The sequence below is a fragment of the Hydra viridissima genome, unplaced genomic scaffold (genome assembly GCF_058129835.1).
Source record: "Hydra viridissima isolate aposymbiotic clone 2 unplaced genomic scaffold, HvirCarnegie_v1 scaffold_2, whole genome shotgun sequence".
NCBI classification, from domain to species: domain Eukaryota; kingdom Metazoa; phylum Cnidaria; class Hydrozoa; order Anthoathecata; family Hydridae; genus Hydra; species Hydra viridissima.
The window spans coordinates 20,588,120-20,610,000 of NW_028324301.1; the positions used below are offsets into that span (position 1 = coordinate 20,588,120).

At 29.4% G+C, this 21,881-nt stretch overlaps 3 protein-coding genes across 6 annotated transcripts in view; 1 reads left to right on the top strand and 2 right to left on the bottom strand.

Moving 5' to 3' along the window:
* Nucleotides 1-891: 891 nt before the first annotated feature.
* On the bottom strand, nucleotides 892-2,738 carry LOC149892376 (uncharacterized). 2 transcript variants are annotated; one of them, XM_090079487.1, is made up of 4 exons: nucleotides 2,632-2,738; nucleotides 1,941-2,123; nucleotides 1,524-1,713; nucleotides 892-1,052 (listed from the first exon to the last, which is right to left on the bottom strand). In XM_090079487.1, the coding sequence occupies exons 2-4, from the start codon at nucleotides 2,040-2,042 to the stop codon at nucleotides 907-909; spliced, it is 438 nt and encodes a 145-aa protein (XP_089935613.1). In that variant the 5' UTR covers nucleotides 2,043-2,123; nucleotides 2,632-2,738; the 3' UTR covers nucleotides 892-906. The 2 variants fall into 2 exon arrangements, with proteins under 2 accessions (XP_089935613.1, XP_089935614.1); XM_090079488.1 differs by lacking the exon at nucleotides 2,632-2,738 and having other exon boundaries at nucleotides 1,941-2,575.
* Nucleotides 2,739-6,512: 3,774 nt separating this feature from the next.
* LOC149892377 (uncharacterized) lies at nucleotides 6,513-7,999 on the bottom strand. Its single transcript, XM_090079124.1, has one exon. It carries the CDS (start codon nucleotides 7,885-7,887, stop codon nucleotides 6,694-6,696), a length of 1,194 nt encoding a protein of 397 aa, XP_089935250.1. The 5' UTR covers nucleotides 7,888-7,999; the 3' UTR covers nucleotides 6,513-6,693.
* A 5,267-nt stretch (nucleotides 8,000-13,266) lies between these two features.
* LOC145202159 (uncharacterized) overlaps nucleotides 13,267-21,881 on the top strand; it is a 32,541-nt gene continuing 23,926 nt past the window's right edge. Inside the window, exons 1-2 of one of the 3 annotated variants that reach the window (XM_090079199.1) lie at nucleotides 13,267-13,361; nucleotides 13,485-13,596. In XM_090079199.1, the coding sequence (XP_089935325.1) occupies nucleotides 13,489-13,596 (108 nt within the window). In that variant the 5' untranslated portion in view covers nucleotides 13,267-13,361; nucleotides 13,485-13,488. Of the gene's footprint in view, nucleotides 13,406-13,484; nucleotides 13,597-21,881 lie in introns of all 3 variants that reach the window. The other 2 variants (XM_090079198.1, XM_090079200.1) reach the window with 2 other exon arrangements.

The following is a 21,881-nucleotide window of genomic DNA, read 5'->3' on the forward strand; positions in this document are numbered from 1 at the left end:
TGTTCTATCTCCAAGTTTAAACGTTGAAAGAAAGTTTTTGATTTTTTTATTAAAAGTAAAAATTATTTAAAATTTTAGCTTTAATTTTTAAAGAAATAATAACTTATACTTTACGTAATTTATGTTTAAACAAATTATTTAGAAAAAAATTTCTAAAATATACCCAGTAAACATCGAACAGTTGGTAAGTAGTTGGCCCGATCCTAATAACCAACTATTAGCTACAGTTGGGCCAACAGTTGGCAATTTAGTTGGTACCGTGAAAAAAACGTAACGCTTTTACCAACACTTAGCCAACTGTTTTTAAGCAATTGTTTGCCATTAACGGCCCAACAGTAATAAAACAGTAGGCTAACAGTTGGTGCCATTACCGGCCCAACTACTTGATTTTTTTTTCGCGATTTTTTAAATTCACTTTTGCGCTTAAATTGAAAGTGCAAAAGTTATAAATCATGTTTTGAATATTGCTTAATAACAAAGTACAACTTTGCTTTTTAATATTTAATTTTCTATCTAATAGTGATTGTTTGTATATCAGATTTTACCAAACAGTACTACTGTCCACACAAAATATTGTATTATTTATAGATAACTTAGTTGAATACAAAAAAAAGAACAAATTTTTTATCATTACACTTTTATTTCCAGACCATTAAAGAAAAATATTTACAAATAAAGAACTAAAAATATTCTATTATTGTAGTTAATTTTATTAATGGTTTGAAACTAATATTGGCAGCTTTAATTAAAAACAATATTTTAAAACACAAGTATTTAAAAACGTGGCGATTTATTAGATAATTATTAATTATAATTAAGAAAAATTAGAATTATAAATAAAATCAAGATAAACAAGCTTTTATAAATTTGCAAAAGAAAATAATAACTAAATATTCTTTTCATTGATTAACTGCAACTGATTTTTATAAACTTGCTTTTCATCTGTCTATTTATTTGCCCATCTCCTTGATCAATTGCGCCCTGAAACCATCTTGAAACGATCGGGTAAATATCTTTATCCTTGGAATTAAGATACTGAATTCTTACTGTTGCTAAAAGAATAAAATGAAAATAAATTTAAAAACTCAATTTATTTTTTGTTTAAATATAAATTATTTTTAAGTTATTTTTAAGCTCTTTTACGTATACTTTACAAATTAAGAATTACATTAACTGGTTAGCAGTTTTAAAAATATGTGCATATGATAACCGAGAGCAATTAGCTTATCGGTTCAAGACAAACTTCTATATGCTCTTTAAGAATCCTATAGTTGAATACTAATAAATCATGGTTTACATTGGCAATTAATGTCTCTAGTTAACAATAAAATATGGCATTAATAAGTTCAAGTCACCAAGGGAGAACATAATATCTTACAAATTCACAACTAATGACAACACTGGTAATTGTCATAAGTACTAACATATTGTATTCTTTCTTAGTGTTGTAAACATATTTTTGTAAATATAAAAATATGGTTGACTTTAATAGACTAAAAATTTACATAACTAGTAATACTTACATAGTAAGCACTTTAACACAAAATGATAACATCGCAACTTAATCTTGCCCACTCCAGTAGCTATCATCTTACTTGAAGATCCGTTTAGATTACATAAAATGCTAAAATTTTTGGAAAACATGGCTCCCAACACACATTGCATGTATTTTGGACGCTCAACTTTACTGCCAATAGAACACAGATATTCGACCTAAAAACAATTAATGCTCCATATTACAACTTTTTTTATTTAAATTATTTTTTCAAAGGTAAATGAAAATGTAATGCGGTATAATATAAATAAGGTATTATTAAATTACCTTTGATTAATTACAATTATAAGACTTATCTTTGATCTTATAAAATAATAGTTACTAGTTTAAACGCAACCTGTAGACTGCTAGAAACATTATAATATAAAAAATAATTTCAAATTACATAGAGAGCCATCTCAGATTTCATCTGTAGCATAAGGTTAAGCCTCTCCAAATCTTCCTTACTTTCCATTGAAAGGGCCAGGGGGAACAACAATGTCTTCATTATCCAAAAAACTTTGAACTTCTAAAAAATTATTTTTTTGCTCCAGTTCTGTTAATCTTAACTCCAAAGCTCCCAACTTCTCTATAAACATACATAAATAATTAAATAATATTTCATTGCATTTGAATCTTATTGGAAAACTGCTTTCAAAAACACAATCTAGTTATTAAATTGAAGACATACACGAAAGAAGGTGTTATGGAACTCAAATATTTGGAGTTAAAGTTTTAAACATTCATGTTATTTATCCCTGTAGGTGAATTGATTGCTGTAAAAATGGTATTCTAGCACATTTTTGTGCTGTGTTATTAAGGTCACAGAAAAGAGCGTTATTTAAAACCTTTATCTGCATAAAAAAATAGAAATGTGTAATTTTGTAACATGAAATATGTATTTTTTTAAAGCCTTCATCCATATATGACTTTAATTAAAACACAAATTTTGTTTTTTACAAAAAAGAAAAATAGTTTTCTTTTGTCAATATATGTCAGCATCAAAATCAATGTATGTATGCGTAACACATATACAATGTATAACAAGTAGTAAAACAAAAAAAAACAACAAACAAATAGTTTATCCAAAACCTTACTTTCCTGATCCCCAAAATTTTGAATAGTTTTCTCATAGTTTTTAGAAGTTGATGTTCCTTTTAATAAAATGCTATAATTATATGCATTATGTATATATATATATATATATATATATATATATATATATATATATATATATATATAGAGAGAGAGAGAGAGAGAGAGAGAGAGAGAGAGAGAGAGAGAGAGAGAGAGAGAGAGAGATATAGATACATACATAAATACAAACATACATACACATATACACATACATACATACACACATACATACATACATACACACATACATACATACATACATACATACATACATACATACATACATACATACATACATACATACATACATAAATACATACATACATACATACTTACATACATACACACATATACATACAGAAATACACACATAAACATACTACTATGCACGCACATATACATTTTAGCTGTATTTTAACTTTTAACATAGTCATAAGAAATAGATAGTCTGGCCACTTGCGGTATTCCTTTGATCAACTCTTTGTTCGCATTTTTTTCGTGTCCAGTCCGCTTCAGAGTGCACAAAATTTGTTTTCATCGATTGTTTATCTACGAACTGCTTGTTTAAATTACATCTTTTTCATCCAATATTTTGAATGCCTGGTGCTAATTGTTCTATTTATGGATGCAGTACTTCTAGGAGGCATAAGGGAGTCTCAATATTTAAAGTTCCTGCTTCTAACGACAGTTTTAATACGTCTTGGAGGGAAAGTCTGATTGCCATTATTCTCAAAGATCGTTATGAAGATTTAAGTTTGAAGACTCAAATAGAAAATAAGCGTCTGTTTATTTGTGAAAAGCATTATCTTCCAGAAATGATACTTTATAATGATAAAAAAAAGACATTAAAACCTGGATCATTGCCGACTCTGTGCTTACCAAAAAAATCTTTCACACCATCAATTCCTATACAAAGAAAATCTGCCTCTGCCATCATTGCTAAAAAAGATGCTTTAACGACTTCAAATAATATTACTGCCTTTAAGCCTATATATAAATCATTTGAAGAGTTCTTAAATCGTATTAGCAAGTTAAAAATTAGTGACTGGACCATGAGTGTGAGTCCTGTTGTGGCAGAGTTTAAACTTTATGATACAATCCACACATGTCCTCGATATGAAATATATGTTGATGATAGTCTTGCTTTCACCATTCGTGTATATTCTTGGCTCATTCCAGATGATCATTTAATATATACAAAATACAGAAGATCTATGCGACATATTTCAGCATCTAATCTTTTATCTATTGTTACTTCTTTTAACCTTTGTTCTGGAATAACTGATGTCTTTGCATTAAAATCAAATCTTTATATTAAACATTGTATTTCAAAAAAATTTGATTTATTTTCATCTAGGAGTGAGTTTCCCTTAAACCAGACAGAGTATTTTCGATCTCAGTCATGTATTATGCTGATTGAGTGGATGTTATGCTGTTCACAATGTAAAAGTATTGAAAAAAGTGAAATTAAATGTTTGAAAAAAAGATTAGCTACTTCTAGTATCCCTGCTAAATTAAATGCACCAATTACATTTACATCTCCAGATCGTCTGAAGCTTACATTACAGAGTGTTCGTCTAGAAAATAAAGAATTAAAAAAAGAATTAGCTTTGATGAAGCAAGAGATTGAAAATTCATCACTAGCTATTAGTAAAAATATTGAAAGTGATTTAGTTCAAATAATGGCAGAAGCTGATAAAAGTCAGATTTCTCCATTTATGAACCTGTTTTGGGAGGAGCAGCAAAAATATTTAAAATGCTCAAAGCAAGGGATTCGTTATCATCCAGCAATAATACGTTACTGTTTGGGATTAGCTGCAAAATCACCAGCTGCTTATGAAGCAATAAGGTTAAATGAGAAAACTCATTCTGGTTTTTTAATTTTACCAAGTCGTAGGCGATTGCGTGACTATAAAAACTATGTAAAGCCCAAGTTGGGATTCAATAAAAACATAATAGAAGAATTAAAAGATAAAGTCATTAATTTTTCAGTTCAAGAGAAATTTATAGTCCTAGTTCTTGATGAAATGAAAATTCAAGAAAATCTTGTTTGGGACAAACATTCTGGAGAATTAATTGGTTATGTTGATTTGGGTGATCCTAGTGTTAATTTTGCAACGTTACAACAAGCTGATAAGCTTGCTTCTCATGTTTTAGTTTTTTTAATTAGAAGTATTGTAAATCCTTTTAAATACAGTTTTGCAAATTTTGCTACTACAAATATTACATCAGTGCAATTATTTTCTCTATTTTGGAAAGCTGTAGGAATTTTAGAAATCTCTGTTGGTTTAAAAGTAGTTGCTGTTACTTGTGATGGAGCATCATCGAATAGAAAATTTTTTAAAATGCATTTTAATCTGACTGAAGAAGAAGATATTAATGGTAATGTTGATGTGACTTACCGCACTGATAATCTATTTGCTGATGATGATGATAAAAGATTTATATATTTTATTTCTGATGTTCCTCATTTAATTAAAACAGCAAGGAACAACCTTTACCATTCTGGAGCTGGTAAAAGCAATCGTTATATGTGGAATCAGGGTCAACATATTTTATGGTCCCATATTTCTGATTTATTTTATGAAGATTTAAAATGTCAACTACATGCATGTCCAAAGCTAACTGTTGAGCACATTAAAATAACTCCATTTTCAGCTATGAATGTTCGTTTAGCTGCACAAGTTTTAAGTGATTCATGTAGTACTGCATTAAAAATCTATGCACCATCAGATACAGCTGGGACAGCACAATTTTGCAAATATTTTAATGATTTTTTTGATTGCTTAAATGTTCGGAATACAAATGATTGTATATTAAAATGCAACTCTTTTTTGAAACCATTTTCTGACACAAATGATGTTCGATTTACATGGCTTAGAGAAACATTTTTAAAGTATCTTTCTGATTGGCTTTTTTCTATTGAATCAAGATCTGGAAATTTTTCAAAAAGTGAGAGAAGTAATATGTTTATTACTTGGCAAACTCATGAAGGTTTAAAAATCACAGTTAATTCTGTTATTGAACTTGTCAAATTTTTAATTAACAACAATGTAAGTTATGTATTAACTGAAAGGTTTTGTCAGGATCCTTTAGAAAATTACTTTGGACAACAACGGTCAATTGGTAGAAGAAAAGATAATCCTTCCTTGTTTGATTTTGGTTTCAATGATAATACCATTCGAAATCAACTTATATTTCACCCAATTGCAGGTAACTGTCAAAATGTCAATGAATCAAACAAAATATCAAGGGAGAGTACAACACGTATACCACGCAGAAAATGGACCAACTCTGAAAAATGTATTAATATGAAAAGTTGACTTTTCAAGTGATTCAATAAAAATTTCCCTTATGTCTCCTTGTACTGCTGAAAACAAAGAAAAAGAACATACATAAAAACGGCTATTTTCATAGCCACAAATCTTATTAAAAATGTTAAATGGCATAAAATATTGATTAGTTACATTAGAATTTTTTTTATATTTGTAATAAACTAAATTTCAGTTAATTTTGTAGACATTTCCTTACATTTACTTTTGTTACAATATAAACAGGCACCTATTATTCTTTTTATAAAACCTCCACAGGTATCCACTTCCCCCAAAAAAACTAGTGATTTCACAGGCAGATCTAAGTTAAGATTAGTTGATGTATGCATATATATATATATATATATATATATATATATATATATATATATATATATATATATATATATATATTAGGGGTAGAATTGATCTTTGAGTTGTTTTTGATCTATGAGTTATTAGTTGTTTATTATAAATATAAAACTAGTGTGCATAGTTAATTTTGGACTTAATTTTTAACTATTCTTTGTTTTCTTTTAGATAAGGGAGGGTCTCTTACCTAGCTTTTATTTCTATAAACAAATAACAAAAATTTTAAAAACTAATCTTTTTAATGACAAATAGTTGCTAAAGTTACTATGCCAAGCATGCTTTCATGAGATTTGTGGCTATGAAAATAACCGTTTTTAAGTGTAATATTCTACTAAACTTCTATAATCCAATTGATGTTTTTTTCATTTTTGAGCGGAGGGATTTTGACTTTGTTTGATTCTCTTTGATTTTGTGGATACTTAGTTTTTCTTTTGCATACGAAAAAGATCTTACTCTGACATAAAGTGTAATCAGATGATAAAATAAGTTTAAAGACAGTTCTTTGGAAACTCGATTTGTGCAAAGACTACGAAGTTCAGATATGTTAGCCAAAACTCCACTGTTTTTTAAGGTTTCAGCTACAATTAACTCTGAATCAATTTTTTTTACAAAACTTTTACTTTGATGGCGAAAGAGAAACTCAACTTTTGTAAAAATTTCTAAAACTGGAGGAGACACTTTCCACAAACCACCACGATTTTTAGCATTCACAAATTTATCATAAGCTTCAGTGCATGTTTCTGGACTCTCAAATAATTGTTCTGTTTTACCAGCATTAAGAAGTGAAAGGCAGTCTGTGCTTAACTTTTGCTGCCATAATCGAGAACTGCGAATTCTGCAATAAAATGTGCTAAATACATAACCACTTAGATAAAAGATAATTTCTTTGTCTCTATCAGAAAATTCAACAGGTGATAAACCATTTAAATTTAAAAAAGAAGTATTGTAAAGTGAGTTTGTAAGAAATGCTAAAACATGATTGCATAGTTCATAGCCAAGAAGTCTAGTCGATTTTTTAGTCAGATTGCTAAATAAAATTCCTTGATTAACAGTTTTGTAAAATTTAGGATAAAATCTTTCAGCATCACCATCAGCTTTAAAACCAGCTATTACTGTCTCTAATAGAGATAGAGTTTGTTGTGAAGTATCTAAAATTATTGCATGATTAATCCTTAACTCATCTCTATACAAATCAGGATAGCATTCATCGTTGATTGAGGTAGTAATACTTTTATCAAGCAGATTTTTAAATTCATCAAGAAGAATAGGTGGTTTAGGACTTTGTATCGTTAAATCTAAAGGAATACTTTGATGCTTTGAATTTGTATGCCTTGTAAGTCCTCTTTGAGATATGCACTTCTTAGAACAAATTGTGCAAGAAAATGTGCAATCAACTTGTTCACTAGATAACTCCAACACCAAAGCATCTAAATCTTTAACAAAATTTTCGTCTTCAAAAAGAATATCATTCTCCAAAGAAAAAAATAATGCTTCTTTATCAAATTCACCATAGAGTTCTTTCTGCGTTTCCATTTTTTGTGCACTCAGTTCCTGGCCGCCCGACAAATTTCAAGTGTTTCGTATGATTATAAGAAAAATCCAGATATTACGGCCCAAGTGACCAGACTATCTATTTCTTATGACTATGCTTTTAATAATAGTTAAAATAGAGCTAAAATGTCTAATCCAAATGCAAAAATGGTGTCATCATAAATATAAATTAAAAACTCAACCAATGTCAAAAATTATATCTGAATGTGTAACTAATGGATAAATTTAAAATATTTTTACTTACCAGCGTAACGGTTTTATTAAGAGATGTAGGAGAGTTTGAATTTAAAACTTTAGTTGAAGGGTAAAAAAAGGGTTCGAAAGAAAAATAATAATATAAAGCTTCAAACTAAACTAACTCTATGGAATAGTTTTAATTATTGAATGAATCTGTTTGAGTAATTTTAATAATTAGTCGCATGGTCTAAGTGAATATGTTCACTTATCTAAGTGAATATGGTCTATCTAAGTGAATATGGTCTAAGTGAATATGTTTACTTAGACCATGCGACTAATTATTAAAATACGTTTATAAAACTTACGGGAAACTTTAACGATTCAAAAACACGCGGTACAAAGTCGGTTAATGGTTGGCAAGAAATGCCAACAGTTAGCCAACTATAGCCAATACTGGCCCGTCAGTTGGACCAACTAAAGCGTGTTTACTGGGTAGCGTATTTTAAAAGTAATCATTACTTACTAAAATTAATAACTCATTTTCTCCCAACTTTTGAAATAGGAGATAGAACAAAATAATTCTAACCTCGCGGATATAATATCAAATAGATCCAAGTATTTGTTTTTGATGTCATTTTCCACTTTACTTCTAAAAGTTCAGCTTCTGCATTACAAGCGGTTTTCTTCAACAAATTGTGGATCAGTTAATCTATTTAATGATGAAATATTTTTATAACTTATTAACTTATCAATTAAAGCATTAACAGCTGTTATATAAATAATAATAATTATTATTATATAAATAAATACTAAACACCAAAACTTACTCATATTTTCTTAACGGGAAACCCAGAGCCTTCTCGAATCCTCTCCCCTATCCGTTCCTAAATACACTTCTTGTATCTTGTATTGCTAAGATAATAGAGGATCAGTAATACTATATTAAACCCAATCATCAGAGACGTAAACGTGTGCTATGTATTCTTATAGCGTGTATAATAATATATAATAATATGTATATATGTATAATATGTACTACTGTGATCAAAAAGTAAGGTGAATTTTTTTATAAAATGAAAAATCTTTATTTATTCTTCCAAATCTGTATCATCCCCCTCAAAATAATCCCCCCCCGGCCCCAATGCACTTTTGCCAACGTTTTTTCCAGTCTTCGAAGCATGCCGAAAAGTCCTCGGTAGGGATAGCCTTCAATGCGCGTGCCGATTCACGTTGGATCTCTTCAATTGACTCAAAACGATTTCCCCGGAGTGGTCTCTTGAGCTTTGGGAACAGCCAGAAGTCACACGGTGCTAAGTCGGGCGAATACGGTGGTTGTGGAGCAACATGGGTAGAGTTTTTGGCGAAAAACTCACGAAGAACCAGTGCTGTGTGCGAAGGCGCATTATCGTGGTGCAAAATTCAAGAGTTATTGGCCCATAATTCTGGTCTCTTTTTGCGAATAGCTTCACGCAAACGTCGCATAACGCTTAAATAATAGTCCTTGTTGACAGTTTGGCCAGTTGGAAGGAATTCGTAGTGCACGACACCACAATAATCAAAGAAAACAGTCAACATGACCTTGATTTTTGAGCGACTTTGACGTGGTTGCTTCGGTCTCGGCTCGCCTTTTTCACGGTATTCACTCGATTGGTCGGTTGTTTCAGGGTCGTATGCGTAGACCCAAGTCTCATCGCCAGTAATAATTTGTTTGTAGACGTCTTGATAGTCAGAAAGCATTGCTTCACACTTTTTAACGCGACGCTCTTTTTCAAAGTAATTGAGAAATTTCGGCACCAAACGTGATTTGAGTCTTCTGAGGCCCAAATGATCCTTCAAAATCGCTTGCACCGACCCAAATGATATTCCAACCATGTCAACAAGGTCTCGAATGGTTAACCGACGATTTGCAAGCACCAATTCTTTGATTTTGTTGATGTGGCGATCATCAATCGAAGTCGATGGTCGTCCGGAGCGTTCCAAGTCATCAACACGTTCTCGGCCTTCTTTGAAGTCTTTGTACCACTTGTAAACATTTTTTTGAGACATAGTCTCTTCACCGAAGGCCTTTTGCAACATTCGATACGTTTCAGCAGCAGAAATATCATTCCGCAAACAAAATTTAATAGCACTTCTTTGCTCAACAAAATTAGACATCGTGAAAATCGCCGAATGCACTTTTGGTACTTCAGAAACAAGCGTAAACAAAAAAAAAATAATTATGAGTTTGACATGTAATTTGGCGCAAATGTTAATGACATTCCTACCAACTTAAAAATAAAAAAGATTGGACGATTCGAATAAGGCGGGAAGTTTAAATTAAAAATTCACCTTACTTTTTGATCACAGTAGTATGTATGTATGTATCTATAATATGTATATATGTATAATATGTATATATGTATATATGTATAATATGTATAATATATATGTATAATAACGTGTATAATAATATATAATAATGTATAATAATAGCGTGTGCTATGTATTAAAATAATAGCGTGTGCTATGTATTCAAAATAATAGCGTGTGCTATGTTCTGTGTTAAGGTGAGCTTCCACTCATCCGTTTTAGCTACGGGAAAGGGAAAGGGATGGGAAAATTAATCACTTGAGCTTGTGCAGTTTGTAATTCAATTTTGAAAATTACTAACTGCGCATGCTCACGTGATTAATTTTCCCATCCCTTTCCTTTTCCCGTAGCTAAAACGGATGAGTGAAAAGCCACCTTTAAAGTCGTACGGAATACTGAGAATAATCGTCGCGCAGCACTATCATCGTATGTAATGTAAGTACAATAAACGAGAGTCGGTCTCTTTAAAGTAGTGTTATTACGACTTTGAAATTACTCGACTGTCGACTAAATCGATTAATCAATTTTTCTAAGTCGACCAAAATTGACAAATACATTTTTAAAATCGACTAAGTCGTCTAAAAGTCGATTAAGTCGAAATATTTAAATAAAAAATTTTATTTTAATTATATGCTTTAATGTTGGTTGACAATTTTTTTTTTTAGATGCTATGAAACAAATATTTTTAAAATAGAACTTTAAGAGATAAACAAAAAAACTAGGTGGTATGTAATACTGTTATAATAATACATGCTGTTGTTTTATCAAGAGCACTTTTTTTGTTCAATTTTAAATCATCTAATCTATTAGATGAATTAAAATCGAATAAACAAACAAAATAAAACGGAAATTACAATCACAAAGTTAAGAAAAAAATACAGATGGGTATTTTATATCATTTTTCACAACAATTGAAGCAAAAAATTAACAAAAACACTAACCAGTAAAAAACAGTGACGTAATAGGTGGGCGCAGATGGGGCGGCTAAACCTTTTTTAGGGTGGCAGATTTATAAAACTTTTTCGCATCCTTAACTGAGTACCATAACATATTACTTAACATTTTCTTTTAAAAAGCATCAACTGGTTATTACAATCAGAAAAAGGAAACAGTAATGAAGTGGTGCTATATACAGTAACCTAAGAATTAAATTTATGTGATACAGCAAATAAGGTTAAATGTTCAGATATTTTAGTTGAATTAAAAAAACCGCTTTAAATGATGTTCTTACGCTTAGCTCAATCTTTAAAAATGACTACTAATAAAGATATCTCTTTACTAATTGGTCAGCATCATAACTATGTTAGAGGTTGATAAAATTAAATCAAGTGAAAAAATTGAGGTAAGGATGTCAGGATGATTACCCGATTAAATCAATTTTTAATCGATTAGTAAGAAACCCATAGTCGATTAAATCGACTGTTTGATTTTTCAAAGTTGACTAATTTCGACTTTCGACTTTTTTTTCGATTTTTCAACTTTCGACTTTCGACTTTCGACTTTCGTCGACTTTTAGTCGATTTAGTCGAAACCGATAACAACACTATTTTAATGTCTGTCGTAACTTTACTTGTTTTTGGTTTTTGCTCAGTTCAAAATTTCGATTTTCATTTATAAGAAAAATTGATAGTTTTCCGATCCTGAATAAAATCTAAATTCCGTTTTAAACGACAAATTCGTTGAGTGTTAAAGTGGCCAGTGTTTTTTTACAAATCTAAAAAATATTTTTTATGTAAATAAAATTGATTTCACATGTAAGTTCTATTCTACTTAAGAGGGAACACGATTAAAAATGTTGATTTCTTTACTATGAGGATATTAAGGTGAAATTTTTAAATGATGCACATCTTGAAGAATATCAAATGTTTATTCAAATATCCATAAAATTTCCTTTCGTGATTTTTGAAAAATGGCTGTTAATGAGGATTCCTATTTAAACAACACATTTTTTTTTTTACGAAAGTCGCGAAATATAAATAATTGTATTCTTTTTTATACTTTAGAAAATAAAAAAGAAAAAGAAAAAAAGAAAATAAAAAAAGAAAATAGTACCTGTGAAATGAGAGCTATGAAGAATGAAAGAACAATGAGAGCTATGAAACGCTAATTTGAGAAGAATAAAGGAAGCTGCTTTTTACTACTTCTTTTTCCTTGTTAAAGGTAAAAAAAAAAAGTAGCAAAAATATAAATTGCCTTTGTTAAAGACAAAAGAAAAGCAGTTGCAAATTCTAAAGAATTAGATGGTGCTTAGTCAAGTTCAACCGATAAAGAATTTTTTGTGGTATCTAATATTCAGAAAAGATATTTTAAAAAAAGTTAGCAAGGTCTTCAGAAAATTTTAATTCAAGAAAGTTTGCTACTTCTGAAGAATTAAAAATGGGCCTAACGAAGAAGTAGATATTGATGACGTCGAGGTAAATAAAGCCTTAATGCCCAAAAACAAAAAAATTAAAAGATCTCATATTTAGAGCAATTAAAGAATAAGACTTTCTAATTTTATTTAAAAATCGGGAAAGGAAACTGTAACTGAAAAAGACGGTTAACCTAAGATAGTTAACTGGGCTAAGCCAAAAGTCAAAGAATCCTCAGAAAATCTTTCTCGACATTTGCAAATTGTTGAAAATTTAAACTTAAAGTTAATCTTTTAAAAAACAATTGACAAGATAGAAAAAACTGAAATTATGAAACTTAAAAAAAAAATTACCGTGATGAAATAGACAAATCATTAAAAAAAACAACACATTTAAAGAAATGTAAGTTGTTGAAAATTCTAGTACCTAAAGTCGAGTTTATACTATGATGGATAAGTAACATCAAAGTATCGATTCCGTTAAATTAATTGTGTTGATACATAGCACAAAAAAATGTCATATAAACACTGAAATTTTTTAAAATGAAAATGAAAACGTTGCAAGTCTGGGATAAGATTCGTTAGTAACTGTATATTGGCGTAAATTATCTTTTAAGATCAGATGTAATTTCTTCAATATATATATGGATTAGAATTAGTCCTCAGCCAAACCTATGTCCTGACCAAGTTTTTTTTCTTTTAGAGAAATGGAGGGTTTAAATATTATTCCAGGTTTTGCTAGTAATATGCTGTCAAGGTTTTCCACATCATTTCAGCAACTTATTAAAGATCTTGGGGAGAGCAAGACAATAACAGTTAGTTTATATATATTTTAAAGTTAAAGTGTGTGTGTACATATATATATATATATATATATATATATATATATATATATATATATATATATATATATATATATATATATATATATATATATATATATATATATATATATATATATATATATATATATGAAATATAAAACAAAAATATTACAACTGTTACGAAATTATAAAACTATGGTGGTATGTGAAATGAAAAAAATTAACTTAGAAGGGTTTTTTTTTCTAGATACTATATTTTAGTTATCAATTTTAGGTAGTAGACAGAATGGAATATGGATATGTTTAGTTAGCATAACTGGTAGAAAGGGGTTAAAAAACCCAGTATTTACCTATAGATGACGTATTACTATTTTTAACTGAGACTTTTTTTATTCTTCTATGTGGGTCAAATAATATAGGTAACTAATGTACCTAAGCATTTCTAACATTTTAAAGCTTTATACAGAGAAGGAGGCCTGCTCTCTCCTAAGTAGAAGAAATGATAGTAAATATCATAATTTATTTCTATATATAACTGAGACATATTTGATTTTCTATTTAGACCAAACTCTATAATTCAATAATAAGCCTAAGAATTTGTGAGATTATTAATGTGTGTTTTTAGAAGAGAGAGATGGAGGCATAAAACATAGATGGGGATGCAATAAAGACGTTTATTGCTGAGATTATTCATTTGTATACAAAATTGGAATTTCAGCACCAATAATGTTTCTGAAATTAACAGCTAACTTTCTGAAGAAAAACAAAAATATTATTGTTAGTATAAATATTGAATCTATAATGAGATTTACTTCATGTTATCTTTTTTATGTTTTACTATTGCTTCATATTCTTGTTGCAACTGCTCCTTTATTGCTGCCCCATAGAGCTGATCTTCTGTTTGCTGCACAGAGAGTGATAGTTCCTGTTAATCCTCCTCATGTTGAAAATACTTTACAAATTTTGAAACTAGCTTTACAGCCCTTTTAGAGCTGTTGTTAATAACTTCCAGTTGGAAAACTGTTTGAATTTTTTAACAAAGAAGCCAAAGTGTTTAACCAAAGTATGTCCTTTGTTTCGGTCAGGTTCAGTAAACTGAATATGTGCAAGAGTTCTCTCAAATCAATTGAGCAAGACCTTATGGTATTTCTTGTTTAAAGTGCAGATCCTTGAACACGTTTGACTTTTCTGAATGTGGAAATTGATCAAAAATTGGTTTGGAGAATAATGTTTTTGAAATATTCTCTTGTTCTTAATCAGAAAAATCAGGGTCAAGGAGGGCTAGTGGAACCAAGGTACCAGCAGTGCCTCTCCATTGACATCAGGGTGCTATCAATTGCATTTAAAACTCTCTTATAACCAGAGTCATGGTTCTTAATGTATGTCAATATCTTTAATAAAATCCTTGACTAATTTTGGTTTGTCATTACTTGGATCTGGCTGGGTGATATCAAATGAACAATCTGAGTCTATGCTAGTATTTAAATCACTGGTTTCTGAGAAAAACTAAAGTTCTGTAGTCAAATAATCTCTCTCAAAAAACTAATCATCTTTTTAAGCTAACTGTTTATGTTTCTTCTTTGTTGTCTTTTCTTCATTCTCTGGGTATATTGTTTGTCTTTTTTCCCTAGGTTCATCTTACAATAGGTCTTTTGGTCTCTCAAATATTTTATATCTGTATGATGAGTCCATATTAAGGCTAGTCATCTTTAGAATATCTTGGATATTTTTAATATGGACTTAATATGGACAATCCAGAATTTTGAGTTCTTATTCTTGCTTTTCTTTAAACTCTATCAACTGTTGATCAGATCAGTGATATGTTTCCTGTAATATAATATAAATTACATATTGAAAATATATTTGTACACCTACATAGTCAAACATATTGCATTGCACCCCTACATTGCCTTGTAAAATAGTTAACAAATAAATGTAGTTATTTAATCTGTAAAAAAAAAAAATTAACTTTTTGATAAATAAAAAGAATTTCTTATGCAACTAAAATTGCATTTAAGATCTTCTTTACAAAAAAAGTACCAGCAAAAAAAAATTGCCTCCCCCACCAAAGCCTAAAATCCTGTATCCACTTTTTTTCTGTATCCACTGTATTACACATTTTAAGGTGATTCTATTGGCCTACCTTATACTGTAGTCAAACTTTATCCCATTTTTGTAACCTCTTTCTCTCCAAGGTTTCTTTACTGCAAATAGAATGCAGTTTTCTGGACGGTTAGAAAGATCAGAACACCTTGCTATATGATTGCGTCCAAAGGCACAAGCAATAATCTTTTATGTTGAAGTTATTTTGTCCATAGATCTTCTAAATTGAAAGTCGAGAATAATTTCTTCATTTAAAACATTATTTCTGGTAGACCTTAAGTTTCTTTTCTTCAAAAAGATGAGCCCTTGTTTTAAGCCTAGTCAATTTTAACATCTTGTTTGTGAAATGGTTTAACAATATTTTGATTTAATTATATAATACAAAAAATATTAATTGTGTTCAAAAATAAAAAAGATATTTAGCATTTATAATATTTGCTAAAAGTCATGTGAAATCATCCTCCCCCTCTAATTAGGGGAGGGTGAGCCCCTTTTCTATATGAAACTTAAAAATAATAGAAATGCTTAGGTTTATTATTCACTTTTTTTACAGTTATACAGTTAATAAGTCATTTTTAGGTAAATATAAATTTTTTAATCATTTTCTTACAATTATGCTTACTAAACACATCATTCTGCCCACTACCAAAAATTGATAGCTGGGCTAAAATGTTGCATCTAAAAAAAAAACTGTCCTTCTAAGTTAATTTTTAAGGTCCCTGCTAGCACTCTGAAGAATGATAGGTTTTTAAACACAAATTGAACTGGTGGTAACCTTAAAAACCATCTGACATCAACTTTTTGGGATTAAAATTACTTTAAAATACCCAGTCAACTATTCCAGGTGTGGGAAGCTGAATTTCTAAAAATTTTTCAATTTTATCAATTTGGTTGATTATATATATGTATATATATATATATATATATATATATATATATATATATATATATATATATATATATATATATATATATATATATATATATATATATATATATATATATATATTTTAAATGACGACATCTTGTATGAGAGTTGAATAAATTTAATATATGAACTTCAATAAATACGAATTCTCTCAATACTAATTTTTTATTTTATCTAAGAAATTTTCGCTAGATTATTGATACTAGCATCTTCAGCTTTAATTACAAATATTATTAAATTAAATTACAAACAAACATTAACGGTAATGTCACGTTTTAATGGCTTCTTTAAACTTCGCTTTAGTTGGGCTTCTTTAATATTTCGTAGGTATAAAAAGTATGGCGTCCAGAATTGCGTTTTTACATATTGACCGTCATCTAAATTCATACCTCCATTTTTAGGTCCGCATTTGTTGAACTGAATTTCGATTGCCTCTCGAACTTTTCTTTCAAATTTTTTGGGTTCTACTTTTAGCGTCTTTACTTGATCCCATTTTATATTACCTGAACATTTAATTTTATGATGGCCAATTGCATATTGTTCTAATTTTTCTTCAAAAACATTTTTTTGGTGTTGTTTTGTTCTTGTTGCTATTTTCATTTTTGTTTCACCGATGTATTTTTGTTTACACTCGCATTCTATTAGGTATACTCCGGGATGGCTATTTGATGGTAGTTTTGTTTTGTTGCGCGAAGTTAGTAAAGATTTAAGATTTGCACTGGATTTAAAGACTGCCCTGTAACCTGCTTTCCTAAAGATTTTTCGAAGTTTTGGTGATAATACTGGGATCCACGGTAGTGATATAGTTGGCATAGTTGCTTTGTTGTTAGATAAAACTATTTCATTATTTGAGTGTCATTTTTTTATAACAATATTTGCAAGGTCTTGTAATTTCTTCTTTTCGTATCCATTTTCAGCAAACACATTTATTAGGAAATCGATTTCTTTATTCAAAAATTTTTCAGAGCAAATTGATAAAGCTCTATGAATAAATCCTTTAAATATTCCTTCCAAGATTTTTGGATCGTGGTTTGAATTGGGCTTAACCTGAATATTTGTTATTGCTTTTTTTCGATGTATGTTTTATCTAACAACAAAGCAACTATGCCAACTATATCACTACCGTGGATCCCAGTATTATCACCAAAACTTCGAAAAATCTTTAGGAAAGCAGGTTACAGGGCAGTCTTTAAATCCAGTGCAAATCTTAAATCTTTACTAACTTCGCGCAACAAAACAAAACTACCATCAAATAGCCATCCCGGAGTATACCTAATAGAATGCGAGTGTAAACAAAAATACATCGGTGAAACAAAAATGAAAATAGCAACAAGAACAAAACAACACCAAAAAAATGTTTTTGAAGAAAAATTAGAACAATATGCAATTGGCCATCATAAAATTAAATGTTCAGGTAATATAAAATGGGATCAAGTAAAGACGCTAAAAGTAGAACCCAAAAAATTTGAAAGAAAAGTTCGAGAGGCAATCGAAATTCAGTTCAACAAATGCGGACCTAAAAATGGAGGTATGAATTTAGATGACGGTCAATATGTAAAAACGCAATTCTGGACGCCATACTTTTTATACCTACGAAATATTAAAGAAGCCCAACTAAAGCGAAGTTTAAAGAAGCCATTAAAACGTGACATTACCGTTAATGTTTGTTTGTAATTTAATTTAATAATATTTGTAATTAAAGCTGAAGATGCTAGTATCAATAATCTAGCGAAAATTTCTTAGATAAAATAAAAAATTAGTATTGAGAGAATTCGTATTTATTGAAGTTCATATATTAAATATATATATATATATATATATATATATAGGCAATTCCACGTAAAAGAGGAAAAAAAAAAAAGTTTCACGGCAACATATAATAACCGCATTAAATTTATTTTCCAGCTATTTAAAAATACTTTTAAGAAAAAAAATTTGTTAAAATAATCATTTTATCATACTATAACATATTTTTAAAGTTGTAAGGGTTATATGAGCATTTTTTGACGTTTACATATAGTCATGTTGTGAAGTGTTGAAAAAAGATTCAGTGCTGTTTTTTTAAATAACTATTACTTCTAAGTTTGACTAAAAGGCAAAATTAAACATTATGCATAATATTCTTTACAAAAATGAACTCTAACTAGGTCTATAAGAAGAGCATATTAATGAAAACAAGACGTTACGACCGTCACAAAAAAAAGTCGAAAAGTTTTTTCTATGCTTCGTATCAAACTTTTTAAAACTGCAACCATGGTAAAAGTAAAGATACTTATACATACTTTATCATCGTTTCAAAAAAAAACAAACATTAAAGTGCTTTAGATCCCCATTTCAACATGTTACTAAGTGCGTTACGACCATCACGATGTGCTGGTTTTCCCATCACGGCTTCTTTACTTAAAAAAAAAAAACTTTAAGCACGCACGATTTAATTCATTTCAAACGATTTACATCATTTAAACCAAGTTATCATATAAATCAGTTTTGTTTATTGTTTAATTTGAAGTTTATTCATCTTATTACTAAACTTGTTAAAGTTTTTTTTGAAACTTTGAGTAACTAATGAAACTATGATAGTAAACTATTGAAAGTTTCTTTGCCCGAAAATGGAGACAAGGATACCTTAATCACCTATAGTTGATGGATTAAAGAAGATCATCGCTGTGTACTCAGTCAACAATAAAAAAATATAAAAGGTATTTTTAAACATTTCCGCGACAATTTACTAGAGTTTACTGAGCATCATCTCACTAAAAAGCACCAGTCTGAGCAATATTGCAGTCAAAAAGAAAATCTCGAACCAGACCAAATTTTGATACACTTTGATTATTCACAAAACTATACATGCGGTTATCAGGATGCTGTTCAAGCTGCTTATTGGTCGCAGTCAACTATTACCTTATTTACAGTTGTAATCTATTGTTACCAATTACAGCCAAAATCAGTTGTAATAATATCCGACAATAATGATGAAACAAAACGCGCCACTACTACATAGTTAAGTGAAATATTTGACCTCTATTGCATTGATTATATAAAAAGTTGTATTATGGAGTGATGGTCCATGCACTCAATTCAAAAATAAGTAGATGGCCAAATTCATACAACATTACTCTGTGATATATCATTTTCAAAGTATAGAATGGAACTTTTTTGCAACTTCTCACGGTAAAGGAGTAGTTGATGGAGTAGGAGGGTCATTAAAGCGATTTGTTTGGAACAGCGTAAAATCTCGTGAAGTGGTTGTCTTAAGTGCTAAAGACTTTCTCTTAGCATCAAATGGGTGCAAAACGTATGTTAGATTTTATCAACACAGATGATATTAATCTAAGCTGGGCCTTAATAGCTGATAAAATAGAAGAAGTGAAAGTCGTTATAAATATTACCAAAATACATTTCTGGTAAGTAAAAACTGGAAAGTTTTTGGTTTCAAAATTCTCTAATATTTTGTGATAGGTTTGGGGAACAATTTTAAAACTTATATATTAGTAAAAAAAATTTACTATTCTAAGATATTTTTTTCCTATATTGGATTCCTGGCTCCTTAAAACATTTGTGAGGCATATGAAAGTACATACTCCTAGATATTGAGTTGTATTAAATAGAGTTAATAAAACAAAAAAAACAGGGAGCATAAATAGCATTACGCGTTTGTTGCCTACTCCAAATAAAACGATCCCAGTATTGAAGAAACATCATGGATAACCTTGATAATGTTATAAAATTCATATTTTTTAACATAATTTAATTGGTTTTTATAATCATTTAGATTTTACTATGTCATTCATTGCATTATTTGTTGTTTTTCATTTTTGGCTTTTTCGTTACGACCGTCAGTTACGACCGTCACGACAAAAAACTTAATAAAATTCTTGGAAAACTTCAAGCAAAATCTATGAAACTCACCATATAGTAAGTTCAATGTGTAGTTAAAGAACACAGCAAAGGATTTTTTCTTTCACTGGGTAGATGGCTGCATAAAGATTGACAAAGTTTATTTGTTTAGATTTGTCAAAAAGTAAGCGTTACGACCATCACGCTGCATTAAGTTGATTTATCAAATAAGTTGAACACTTGAATGATTTAACTTTTGCATACTAAATTATATAATAGTATTTAACATTTCTGGAAATTTTCTTGTAAATACCATTCTTGGTTAATTTTTAATGGCTAAAAAAGCGTCAAATGTTACGACCGTCACTCGCGTGGAATTGCCCATATATATATATATATTGCATGTTATGCATATATTGTAATTGAATTGCATGGAAGAAATTACATAAAGTGCATATTGATGTAGTTTTCTTGAAATATTGTAAATGTAATTTGAGCAGTTTTTTTTATGAGTGTATTTGATGTATTTTGTAAAGTATAAATTGAATGCGAAACTTAGTAGAGTTTTTTTAGGAGAAAAGAAAATGTAGAATTGCAATATTGTGTTTGCTGCAAGAATGCTACATATATATTGTATTGTAGGAATTATGTGGAATTCACTCTACTTATACACTGTATTGAGCACTCTTACTGGAAATATTATATCTACAATACAATATTTTTGCTCCTTCAAGTTGAGCACTCTCTAATATATTTGATTACATTTGATAATTACTATTATAAAGAATTATTATTTCAACTATTTGATGAAGAATGTACCAGTACCATCCAAAAAGCAATACTTAAAATATTTAATGGAGAAAGTCAAGTTACTAATAAAAAGATTTGACATAGATGGTTGACTAGAGCACCTAGCCATGAGCAAAGCATTTATCACCATAAAAGACCACAAGGATATTTTTGTCAACAAACCTCAGTGCTGATTAATAAACCCTTTTTTTTTTAAACAACTACTTTAAGATTCTTTAATACACAATAAGAAGTTCACCAAAATCCCTGATGAATCAGTAGAAATTATCTACCATACTAAGAAAGCTTTACTTTTCACAGGAAATATGTGGGTTAAAAAATCAGGTGACCCTGATTTTGATCTCACTATGAGAAGTTTTGACGCAGCCAAACTGTGCAAGTTAGTAGGCCTATTCATATTGTATACTATTGCCAAAGAATTTGGGCTCAACATCACAGGACTATAAAGATATGATGGCCTCTGCTGTTTCCATAATATCAGCAGCCCTCAATCAGAAAAAATAAAAAATTTTGTTTACAATTTAAAAGATAAATTCAACCTTAGCATCTAATTTAAAAATTGTAAACTTTCTCGATGTCACACTTAATCTTCCTGACA